At 42.8% G+C, this 12,627-nt stretch overlaps 1 protein-coding gene across 1 annotated transcript in view; it reads right to left on the bottom strand.

The window, feature by feature from the left end:
- Window positions 1–10,071, bottom strand: part of obscna (obscurin, cytoskeletal calmodulin and titin-interacting RhoGEF a) — a 50,076-nt gene extending 40,005 nt beyond the window's left edge. Inside the window, exons 1-22 of the mRNA XM_053625923.1 lie at window positions 10,003–10,071; window positions 9,647–9,913; window positions 8,817–8,978; window positions 8,475–8,579; window positions 8,109–8,375; window positions 7,103–7,372; window positions 6,758–7,024; window positions 6,158–6,421; window positions 5,815–6,081; window positions 5,453–5,722; window positions 5,094–5,360; window positions 4,451–4,717; window positions 4,092–4,364; window positions 3,544–3,807; window positions 2,982–3,248; window positions 2,623–2,889; window positions 2,257–2,523; window positions 1,886–2,152; window positions 1,515–1,781; window positions 1,133–1,426; window positions 453–719; window positions 67–333 (exon numbers count right to left, since the gene is read on the bottom strand). Of these exons, the coding sequence (XP_053481898.1) occupies window positions 67–333; window positions 453–719; window positions 1,133–1,426; window positions 1,515–1,781; window positions 1,886–2,152; window positions 2,257–2,523; window positions 2,623–2,889; window positions 2,982–3,248; window positions 3,544–3,807; window positions 4,092–4,364; window positions 4,451–4,717; window positions 5,094–5,360; window positions 5,453–5,722; window positions 5,815–6,081; window positions 6,158–6,421; window positions 6,758–7,024; window positions 7,103–7,372; window positions 8,109–8,375; window positions 8,475–8,579; window positions 8,817–8,978; window positions 9,647–9,913; window positions 10,003–10,009 (5,380 nt within the window). The 5' untranslated portion in view covers window positions 10,010–10,071. The remainder of the gene's footprint in view (window positions 1–66; window positions 334–452; window positions 720–1,132; window positions 1,427–1,514; window positions 1,782–1,885; window positions 2,153–2,256; window positions 2,524–2,622; window positions 2,890–2,981; window positions 3,249–3,543; window positions 3,808–4,091; window positions 4,365–4,450; window positions 4,718–5,093; window positions 5,361–5,452; window positions 5,723–5,814; window positions 6,082–6,157; window positions 6,422–6,757; window positions 7,025–7,102; window positions 7,373–8,108; window positions 8,376–8,474; window positions 8,580–8,816; window positions 8,979–9,646; window positions 9,914–10,002) is intronic.
- Between the last annotated feature and the right edge of the window lie 2,556 nt (window positions 10,072–12,627).

Below are 12,627 nucleotides of genomic sequence, written 5' to 3'. Positions count from 1 at the left end.
GACATCAGAAGAATGCCAGTCAACATGTCTGTGTTATGAGGTATCCTGATGTAAGTGGTTTCATACCTTTTATTGTAACTATAGCATTGGATTTCTGATCCGGTCCTACACAAGTGTAGACACCACTATCTTGAGGTACTACTTTTCTGATGACAAGCTCCATTTTTGTGGCCATTTGTCTCATCTGGTATTTCTCCCCAGGCTTGAGCAGTTCTTCTCCTCTCCACCACTCTACCTGAGCTCCGGACTTTGAGAGTTCGCAACGCAATGTGACATTGTTCCCTTCTTCAGCTTCTTGGTTCTTCAGTTCTTGCTTGAAGGTGATTGGTAGAGCTAGACAAAACAACAGTTTACACCTACAGGAAATCTGCTTTTTTGCATTAAATGGTGCCCCGTATGAGGGTATAAGATGATCGACTATCAGCTGATGATAATCAGGCAGTCTTTCCTACCATTGACTTTGATGTGTGCCTCGGCACTCTGCTCTCCACAAACACAGCGATACACTCCACTATCTTCTGGCTGTGTTCTTCTTATTAAAAGTTCTGCTGTTGCATCTTTTTTTCTCAACTGATACCTCTCCCCAGTGCTTAGCATTTCATCTCCCTTCCACCACTCCACATGTACTCCAGCTTTGGAAAGTTCACACTGCAAACTGACGCTGTTTCCCTCTTGAACTTCCTGGTTCTTCAGAACGTTTTTGAAGGTTGCAGGAAGTGCTACAAAAAGCCAGGGAAATTGTTGGGTTTCAACATGTCCCAGCATAAGCATGACAAGGAGTCCAAGAAGACATTAGTAAATAAAGTGCTGATTCCGACATTTTGAATTTTAATTTAGTCACTTTAACCAGACCAGTGCAAGCGATGGGGTTGAGTGTCTTCCTCCAAGCAACAATGGAAGTATCTGCTAAAGGCAAATTTCTGACTATAGGAATAGGATGAATCTCTGAAAGGGGGTTAAACATGACCTTATGGAGAGAAGTTCAAATGTGATGTTCTGGCGCATCAAATCTTACAGTGGATCATGGAATCTTCAACAGAAGTTCTTCTGTTGCTAGTTAGTATATGGCATGCAACCGTCCAAGTTCTGCATAGAATTATGTGCAACACAGGTACTAGGAATCTATTGTGCAATCTGTTTTGTGCCTTATACGTCTTACCTTGCACAGTAAGTTCAGCAGTCGATTGTGCGTCTTTGGTTTTACAGTTATAGTTTCCAGAATCACGCGCTTCCAGGTTGTTTATTTCCAATTTGGTTAACCTTCCCTCCAGCCTCATCTTGTACTTCTCTCCTGGTTTCAAAATAACCCTTCCTTTTCTCCACTCTACTGGAGCCCCAGGTTTGGACAGTTCACAGATGAACACAGCCATGTCCCCTTCTTTACAAACCTGATCCTGGAGCTCCCGTTTGAAAGTAATCGGAAGAGCTGAGGCACCAGAAACAGACTTTTCAATCTAACACTGTAGATTACAGAATGCGTATTCAACTGATTCGAGCAAACCTTTCATGAGTACCTGTGATTTTAACCTCTGCAGAGCTTTTGTGCTTTCCTGTATCACAACTGTACATTCCAGCATCGCTAGGAAGAACATTTGTGATCGCCATCTCAGCAATCTTGCCGTCTTGTGTCATCCGGTACCTCCCACCTGGCATCAAACGCTCTTCACCTTTCCACCATTGCACAGGTGCTCCTGCTTTAGAGAGCTCACATCTTAGTACAACATTGCCTCCTTCTAAAGCTTCCTGGTTCTTCAGGTTTTGCTTGAAAGTAGCAGCCACACCTCCAAAAACCCAAAAGCAAGCCATGTAATTAAGGTAATTGGTAGAACTGTCATACTTTGAAAAATGAAACATAATACAACTGAGTAATAACTGACTCTCTTACCAACAATCTTTATCATGGCTTTGGTCTTCTGGGTTCCACATACGCATCTGTAGACTCCACTGTCTTCAGGCACAGTGTCGCAGATAATAAGCTCATGTGTCGCATCTCTTTCTCTCATCTGATACTTTTGTCCAGGTCGGAGAAGCTCTTCTCCTTTCCACCATTCCACTGGAACACCAGCTTTCGACAGTTCACAGCGCAAGGTCACTGTCTTGCCCTCCTCAGCGACCACGTTTGTTAGCTTCTCTGTGAAACGGATCGGTTGCACTACAGAAAACAATTCACCACAATAACAAAAGCGTTAACTCCAGACATACCCCTGACGATCCACAAATCAAGTAGAACAACCGGTGGAATTTTGTGACACTTACTGCTAACAGTAACCCTAGCTGATGTCTGGACATCGCCACATGAGCAGCTGTATACGTCACTGTCCTCGCATATCAAACTGAAAATCGTTAGCTCTAACGCACAACTGCGTTGTCGCATCCGGTACTTTTCTCCAGACTTGAGCAACTCTTGGCCCTTTCTCCATTCTACAGGAAGTCCATCATTTGATACCTCACAGTGCAAGGTGACACTGTTTCCTTCTTCAACAACTTGAGATTTAAGCTTCTGTTTGAAGGAAATGGGTTGGGCTAGGGGAACAAAAGTTTCAGGCAATCTTCTGGTATTTATAACACCAATGCTACTAATAATGCGCTTTTATTTACCAAGTGTCCAAAAACACTGCCAACCTTTTATCTTAATCGTGGCGTTGGTCCGTTGGTCAGTACACACACAGCTGTAGGTTCCGCTGTCCTCTGGCACTGGATTCCTAATGACCAGCTCATGTATGGATACTATTTGTCGTATCTGATACTTCATCCCAGGGCTGAGCACTTCCTCGTTCCTCATCCACTCCACTGGTACTCCGGCTTTGGAGAGCTCACAGCGTAATGTCACGGCCATGCCCTCCTCTGCTTCTTGATTTTTAAGTTCTTTGATGAATGTGATGGGAATATCTGCCGACAAAAATGGCAGATGTTACCCTACTGTCTTGCTATAAAGCAAAAACACTTAAGTGAGAATATTTTTTTTGTTTGTCATATCTTACCACGGACTGTAACAGTGGCCATGGTCCGCTGGTTTCTGCAAATGCAGGTGTAAGTCCCTGAGTCCTCAAGTTTCACGTTGTGGATTGTAAGAGAAAGATAGTTTTGCCTTTGCTTCATTAGGTATTTCTGTCCTGACCTGAGCGTCTCGGCTCCTTTACGCCACAAGTACTGAACGCCAGGTACGGAGAATTCGCAGAACAGCGTCACACTACTTCCCTCGTCAGCTTCTTGACTATACAGCTGCCTTGTAAACTCAGCAGGCACAGCTAATAATGATGAAACAGAGAACAGATTCAGGGTAAACATTAGCTGGACTCTTTTAAGGTTTTAGACCAAAGGCATGTTAATTTGGTAAATACTAAGGGGCAGGTATGAAAAGCTCAACTTCAAATTCAGGGGTACCAACTTTAAACAGTTGGTTTAATAAGATCTCTAGAATCTCTTGAAGTATCTAACCTCAAAATATGCATTACAGAATTGACGCTCTCACTATTACACTGTCATGAAGGACTTTTCCGGATGCAGAAAAACGGAAAGTTTTAGTGTTGCGTGAAGCTTCACCTTTAACAGTCACTGTCGCCTTGGTGCTGACGGATCCCGCGTTACACTCATACACTCCTGCATCAGTGTCCTTGACCTCGCGGATGGTCAACCTGGCCTCATTTCCATTGCGAGTCATGAAATAGCTGGAGGAATTCCACATTAAGCAGCCATCCTTATACCACAGGATATGGCATGGTTTTGAGGTCTTGCATAACAGATTTAAACTTCCTCCCTCTATAGCTTCAGCGTCCTCTAACGGTTTGATAATTGTTGGACGTCTTTCTGAAAAAAGTCCAAATTCAGTATATCAACCTCAACACCACTTTCAGTGTATTCTGTCTAAATGCTGTTTTACAGTGTCCGATTTCCTCATGATAATGTCTCGCAGACAAAAATTTCGTTCATTTCGGTCGAGATTTCTATCGCGCAAACGTCTGGACAAAATCTCGGAATATGATATTCCATCATAGGACAATCGGGAGAGAATCTATCATGTAGTCTGATATGGAAAAATATGCGAACATGAATTAGATCGCACGGCCGGCCACGGAAACGTTACCTCTTACCTCTTACTAGCAGCGAAGCGTAAGATCTCTTGTCCCCAGCTTCGAAAGATATTGTTCCTGTGTCTTTGCGTGCAAGCTGTTTGATGGTAAGCGTGTGGTAGCCACCACTGGTCATTTGGATCTCGTTTAAATCATTAGTATACAGCAGAGTCTCGTCAAGATACCATTTAACCTCGGTGAAGACACTTGGACAGATACGACACTTGAATACGGCAGTGTCCCCTTCCAGACATTTAACATCCTCCAGTTCATCCAAAATAAGCACTTTCTGACCTGAAGCAGAGATCAGCAAGGATATAAAGAGGGTTATATAGTGTTTATAAGAATTCCTCATATGAGCGAATGCAGAAAAGCCTTACCTTGTACCGTGAGTAACGCCCTGCTCTGCATCGACCCAACATCACATGTGTACAAATCGCTGTCACCCTTCTCAAGGCTGAATATGGTGAGTGAGAGGACAACACCTTTCTTCACCATCAGGTACTTCTGACCTGACTTTAGCACCACCATGCCTTTTAACCAGGTCACCTTGGCGGCAGGTCGTTTGGTCTCACACTCCAGGACTACCATATTCTTTTCCTCTGCAGTTACATCTCTTAGCTCCTTAGCAAATGTGTGCTGTAAGTCTACCAGGGAGAAAGGGAGAGTTTTGGACATAAAGTATATTATAAAAGCTCAGTAGGCAACTGCAGGAAGCGAATCAAACTTGGCCGATGCTTGGAGAATGCATTTTGCTGTCTGGTTAGATTACCTACGTATGTACAGTGAGAAAACAAACCAAAACGCAAACGAACCCAAAATAGTACATTTTGTTCTGATTCGGACTTGGCAACCGGAATAACAGTTGCCCTGAAAGGTATCTAAAATCTCTTGATGTCAAAGGATTCCTCCGTATATTTCATCATAACTTCACTTAGCTACAAGTTGCACAATATGACATTGCTGCACTCGCAGCAACGAGCCCATTTTATAATTACATCAACCAATAAATAATGCACTTACCTCTGACCTCTAACCTTGTCCTAGTGGCGATTCCGTCAGCCTCGCAGCAGTACTCTCCGGAGTCCTTTACAGTCGCATTTTGGACTACTAGTATAACCACATAGCCTTTTTGGACCATTTTATACTTAGAACTAGACTTGATCAACCGGCCATTTTTCAACCACTTGATGGTCGCTTCAGGTTTGGTAATCTCACAGCTAAGCTCTGGATCTTCTCCAGGTACTGCCTTAATGTTTAGCGTGTCCTTAAATACCCGTACAGGCTTCTCTGAGAACAGACGACACGGAATATGTTCTCAATTTTACAGTTAACCAAAACAGTGTACCTTCTTCAAAATCAAGATGTACAGTATGGTATACCTTTGACAAACAGCATGGTCCTGCAACTGAGATCCTTGATTGTGAAGACCACATCTCCAGCATCAGTAATCATAACCTCTTGGATGTTCATGGTGTACTTGCGCCCCTGGTTAGCAACTTGGATTCGACCGTTGCTGACGATCGGCTGGCCATTCAGTGTCCATGAGGGTTCATCAATGATGTCATGTGACAGAGTACATTCGAAACTGCAATATTCCCCCTCAAGAACCGAAATTGTCCGTAAGCGCTTGACAATGGTGATGTACAGGTCTAAAAAAGAAAAAAGGAAGTCAATTTGAATTACTAGAAATGCCATGTCTGTTAGTCGGTTGATTAGATTTCAGAGTTCAGATTGGACTTACCACGAACGACAACCTTGGCTTTTGTTTGGCTAGTCCCTACATCACAAGAATATTCCCCAGCATCGTCTTTTCTGAGCTTGTGAATGATCAGAGATAACAACTTTCCCAATTGAAGAATTTCATGTTTCTCACTGCCATTTAGGACCGTACCGTCTTTCCTCCAAACAGGGGTTACTTCTCGCTTGGAGACCTCACAGTGTAAGCAAGCTTTGTCACGTTCCTCAGCCACAACATCTTCCAAAGATCTAAGAAACACTGCTGGCCTTTCTGAGCAACGGAGACATACCAAATAAATTTCTTCTTAGATTTCTCATCGGAGTATAAATAAAAACACAATCCTTACCTTTGACCCTAAGTATGGTGGACTCACTGATGCCGACAGTCTTGAAGGTCACCCTGCTCTCCTGCTGGGTAAGCCTTTTCAGGACCAAAGTGTACACTTTGCCTGAATTTTGGATCTTGTTTGTGTGACTGGCATGAATTGCCCTGTCATTGAGAAGCCACTGGACACTTGGTGCTTCATGGTTTAGCTCGCAGGAAAACACAGCTGTTCCTTCTTCTTCGACCTCTACGTGTTCCAGATGCCGTGTGATCTTCAGCTGTTTCACTGAAACAAAAAACTTAGTTGTTTCTTACTATAAGAGCATTCCCCTACCCCCAGTTTTTTCCCCAATTTGGTCACTTTCCCATCCATCAGCTGTCATATGACAGCTACAAACCGGGGACACAGCTACCAACACATTCATCTGAAAGTTGTGATGCCAGCCGCCATATCTTCTCAAAGTGATGTTCATGCTGTGTCACAGGGCAGTGTATCGATAGGGTGAACAGTTTTCGGTTGCACCACTCTGGAGCCCCAGCACAACAGTATTTTCTTCACACCGTACAACTTGATTAAAACTTTCAGGCAACACAGAGGCTTTGGAAACATTTAGACCCATACCTTCTACATTGACTCGACCCTTGCTCTCAGCTCCACCAGCCAGGCACCGATATTCCCCTGCATCTGCAGCCTTCACATTCCTGATGGTCATCTCAATGTGGTTCTTCTCCTGCCTCATGTTGTACTTGCTTGAGGGCAGTAAAGGAGCTCTACCCTTGAACCAGCGCACCACTCTTGGTGAAGGACAAAACTCACACCTGAGAGTCACCAAGCAGTTCTCTTTAACCTCCACATCTGAAATGGGCTGGGTGACCACCAAGGGGCGCTCTGTTTGGTTAAATCAAGAGGTACGTATTAATTCGTAGCAGCAAACAGATCTCTGGATCACCCCTTTGCTTTCTTTACCTGTAACAGTAAGCTGGGCGGTCGACCTGCTCTTCCCTGAGCTGAACTGGACGATGCCACACATGCTGCTGTTGGTGTTGGTGAAAGTGAGTCGGTGTGATGTTCCTTTCCTCTCGATCCTCACCTCGGGGCCGGAACTTAGCAGCTCCCCATTCAAAGTCCACTTAGGGGCTCGTTCTGCATCAATGCTTGTCTCCACTCTGAAACACGCCTCCTTAGGCTCCATTACTTCGACTGAGCTCAGTCCACGGACAATGCTGATAGCCTGCTCTGGAAGGACAGGCATAACTTAGAATCTGTAAAAGTTAATCCAGTCTTGAAGGGCAGTTAGAGGAAAGGGTGGAGCTACTGTAATCACCAGGCTGGATTAGTACAAATAATTAGGATACTAGTTGGTACGTAGTAATAGTACATAATCTGAGAATCAGTACCTGCTAAATTTGGTCGAAAACATAGAAAACAACTGCATTGCTGGGTTTAAAAAAACAAAAGAACAAAACATCAAACATGAGACGTAGCTGAGCTCTGAGCCAGAATTTACACACCAGGAAGAACAATGACATACTGATACACCTCTATTACATGTCATATAAAACATGCTAAAACTGAAAATCCAAGCCAAACATGAAACCATGACTCTTCTGATTTAAGTCGAACTACAGTCCGTGACTCGCCTCACATCTCCAGGTTCTCTGGTTTGATCCCGAGGTTGGGGTACTGTTTGTGTGGAGTTTCGCATGTTCTCCACTCTCCCCCTGGTTCTCCAGTTCCTTCCCACCTCCCAGAAACATGGCAGGAAGTAGACCGACTATAATAAATTACCCCTAGGTGTGAATGAGTACCCTGAGATGGACTGGCTCATATTCGTCCAGGTGTACTCCTGACTCAGTGATCCCGGGATACACTGGTATATCGACACCATATTGTCACGACGACCCAAGGATGTACGTTTTTTTAAGATGCCTACGTTCTGAGATTGTAAGTGATCCGACTGTAAGTGTCTCACCCTCTACAAACAGTCGGCAAGAAGTCTTATCATCACCGGCATCACAGACGAAGGTGTCCTCGTCTGACGAGCCCACTTCTTCAATGGTCAGCTGCCTGTAAAGACCTTCACTAATAACCTGGTACTTCTCATCAGGTGCGATTTCTCTGTCCCGTTTGTACCATGTAACCTCAGCGTTCGCGCGGGAGACCTGGCACTCCAGCAGGGCGCGGTGTCTGTACAAGGCAATCTTCACCCGCAGCGGTTTCACAATCTGAACCGGAAGCTCTGAAACACATCGCTCGGTTTTAAACCTTGGTGCGTCACACATCCCAACGCTATGACCGGCTAAGCGTTTTTAAAATATCGCATCATTGATGTTTTTACCTTTCACTCTTAGCATTGCTGTCGATGACACTCTCTCTGCCACGAAGGTGATTTCACCAGCATCTTCTGGCTTGATGGCTTTGAAGATCAGTGAGTGAGTTTTACCTACATTTGTGTTTGGAGACAAGTTCACAAGAACAGGTTATGCTAGCGAGAAACCGCAAAGCGCAAACCTCGTCTGTTACGGCGTTCCCTCCAGGTGTTACAAAGAGCTGGCGCTGGAGACTCCTTCCGTAAATGTTAAACAAACGTCTCCTTACAGAAAACTCCACCATCTGACCAATCAGAATTCGTAAGTGCTGTAAACCCCAAGTTAACAACTATTCAGACACCGACACTCACCTTCTTGTCTAATTCTAACGTCGTCCCTAGCTTTAATCCTGCTGCTGTTCTTGAACCATTTTCCATCCACGTCCTCCAGGTTCACTTCACACACGAACGTCACGCTCTCCCTTTCCGTCACGCAGACATCCTGAAGATGTTTTAGGATCTGTATGTCTCTGGCTGGATGCAAAGAACAGCGGGAAATGAAAGTGGAAATAAAAATGCGTGTCTCAAAACGAGTTTCATAACGGTTTCATTAGCATTAATACAGTTCGCATGCACATTTTTTTTTTGCCATTTACGTGGGGAAAAAAAGCATTATTGCTGCTATCCTTATTATTCTCGTGCGACTCCATCAATCTGATCAGACTTTTCTCATTATTCTATGATTATATTTATACTACAGCATGTAAAAAAAAACAACAAACAAGCCCAGACTAACAATCTCATATAGTAGCGTATCTTTTTTTCATCCAGTAGCAGAAGTTTACAGCATAATGTACGACTCTGTCGTAATCTGTTTGAACTATAACAGTGTTTACCTGCTACAAAGTAATTTCATAGCTCAATACTAAAGCAATGGATATTCACTCCGTTTTAAATATCGTCATGACGCAAGTCAAAGATTGTATTTTACAGCACTCGTTTTATATAAAACATCCCACGTCACCATGCAAATTATTGACCTGAGCTTATATACGTACAGCACATTCCCATGCATTATACACCTTCTTTAAACGTTGAATAAACATCTCCTTACAGATAAACGTCCCACGTGTACTCCGTCTTGTTCGGTTATGTTTGATATGTTTTTTTTTTCAGGAGACGAGCTCACTTCACGTTGTTACCTGTTACCGTGAGATTAGCGAAGGTCTCCGCTCCTTCTGCCCGAAAGCCGATCAGGCCCATGTCTAACAGCGAGACACGTGTCAGCGTGAGAGTGTGTCTCTTCCCCTGCGTTGCGATACGACATGTGGGCTTCGATTTGAACGGCAGCCCGTTCCTCGTCCACACGCTTCGGACATAAGCGTGACTCAAAATCACCTCGAACGTCCAGGCTTCCTTTTCACACAGCGTCACATCTTCAAGACCTTTGATCACCTGGATCTTATTCACTACACAGCAAGCAACGGATGAGCAAGCATTTATCAATAAAAAACAAAACAAAACAAAGGTTTAACCCTAAACAAATATGCGTCCTTACAAGTCATGGTAAAGCCGTCTATTCACTCACAAACGCTTGCGTCAGTTTCCACCTGGGTCACCATTTCCTCTCCTGGTGAAAAAATGATTTACATATATATATATATATATATATATATATATATATATATATATATATATATATATATATATATATATATGCACATAAAATGGCAATTATATTCATGCACAAATTGAAAATCCTGGATATGATCGTAGAGTTTTGGTATCCTGCTGATTCTTCACTCTACTGCAGTCTACTCTTATGACCCGTTATTGTTTCTGGGTTCCTGGTCCCGTTTCACTCCACTTGAACAACTGCAGTTTCATCTAAGCCAGGGGTGTCCAATCTTATCTGGAAAGAACTGGTATGGGTGCAGGTTTTCATTCCGACCAAGCAGGAGCCACACCTGAGTCTATTGAAAACCAAGATCCAGTGATTAAACAGGTGGAATCAGGTGTGGCTCCTGCTCGGTTGGAATGAAAACCTGCACCAGAACTTTCCGGATAAGACCGGACACCCCCGATCTAAGCCCCGGTGCGTACACTTCACGAGAGATCACTACAACGGCTGCATAATAATCTGTCTACTCCTACAGATTTAGTGATAAAATACATTTTTTATCTTCGTATTCAGATTTGGATTACACGTTTAATACAAAATGGCTTCCACGCTTCTTATCCAGCAGTGCATAAAACAGCACCTGATCCAGCACGTCCCATTATTTTGCATTATTTAAAAAAAACAAAAAAAAAACAACATTTTTATACCGTTCATCAAGTTACTTGTAATGTGCTAGGTAATTAAGCCACGGTACTAAACCGGTCTCATGGCTTGAAGGATAAGCTGACCAAGCGCTCATTTGCTGTGCATACAATTACATAGCTCTCTGTAATTCAATTCGTAACTTTATCGGTAAATATTTCAGTTAAAAAAAAAAAAAAAAAGTAACGTCTCCGATTAAGTCTCCTCCGAAGACCTCTATATCCTCGCTTGGGTTAGGGTTCGAGTTAGGGTTAGTGATGATGACAAACGAGAAACGCGATGCTGTATAAACTGAAACATGATCCCAAGCTAGCTCACTGAATAACAACAACAACAACAACAACAACAACAACAGCGTATGTCTAAAAAAAAAAATTCTGGATTATTCACAAGTAAAAAATAAATAAATAAACATATGATTGAACAGCACAAGGTATTCACACACATCATTAAACATGATACCGTGACGTCAGTGTCATTTAACTTTAATTAATTACTGGCAATGTTTATTAACATAACCTGCCGCTTTCCCCCCCCCACAATTATGAATAAAATTGGTGCAAAGAAAATCCAGAGACACATTTCTGCAAGTAATGTTGTTCACGCTCAGACTTCTGCAGAATATTACATCAAGACGTTGCATATAAACTGACCGTCATGTTATTACTCACCCACTGCATTATTAGCCGAAGGTTTTGCACAAATCCCTAAAGATCAACAAAAACAAAAAAGGTTTGTCCAGAGTCTCCCGCGTCGCCCCGCGCACACTCCCTCGTTCCCCGAGCTACCACACGGCAGAAAGTGTTTCCTCTCGGGGTTTTTTTTTTCTTCTTCACTAAAGCTACACTAAAGCCTAATGCCGAACAGCTGACATGTCTATCCTCACGCTCTCTCTTTTTTTAAAATAGATACGCGTCATTACCCATAAAGATAGCAACGAGTGAGTATCGGCCTGCACGGAGCAAAGCTTTATGACCGTACCAGTCTGAAAAGTTAGAACTGTTCCGGCTCATATCGGACTATTTATTCATCGCCGCACAGAACAGGAACGAAACATCCGCTATCCGTCACTCTGATCTTTATTCTTAGTTGTTGTTTTTTTTTTTTTTTGAAAGAAAAATTTACTTTGACAAATAATCTGCTCAAATGACTACGTTTTTCATTGTTGCGTCATAAAATATAAGAGCCAATCACATTCCGTTATGCAAATACAGGACATGCGACATGGCTTTACCAGGGATTGGGGGGCGGGGTATGTAGGTTTGCAGGTGTTTCTAATTTGCATAATCAGAAAATAGGGATTTATTTGATGAGGGTGACTTTTGATTTGTTTAAATGATAATACTGAAAAAATTAAATGGTTAAAATAAAGATAGATAAGTGAAAAAAGTAGATATTAGGCAAATTTATCTAATATTTATTATTCGAATAATATTCTATGATCATTGTGAGATTTTTGGCTTCAAGTGAAATGACTGCATCTTATTGTACTGAATGATTCATTTGTTACTTTAAACATTTATAATTCATTTAGCTTATGGACGGAATATCCATCGAAATGGCTTGAATAATCGTATAATGATTCTATAATAAAGTACTGATCAGATCAGCTAGCTGTATTTGACTGTATACGTGATGTTTTCACCGCGGTTTCGTTTGTAGGTGTTGGGCTTTGCGCGTATAGAATTATAGCACCACGTGCTATAATTCCGTGAATTCTCGGATGCCTTTTGTCATCGGAGAACATCTCATGAGCACGAGTGGCACGCAGTGTGTCTCTGCCCATTAACCATCCATACTTCGTCGTCGTCCGAGTGACACGATCCATACCCGTGTGAGAGAGGTTCGATGGAAAGGTCA

This window comes from Ictalurus furcatus, chromosome 5, assembly GCF_023375685.1.
Source record: "Ictalurus furcatus strain D&B chromosome 5, Billie_1.0, whole genome shotgun sequence".
NCBI classification, from domain to species: domain Eukaryota; kingdom Metazoa; phylum Chordata; class Actinopteri; order Siluriformes; family Ictaluridae; genus Ictalurus; species Ictalurus furcatus.
This window is presented reverse-complemented; position numbering and strand designations above follow the sequence as displayed.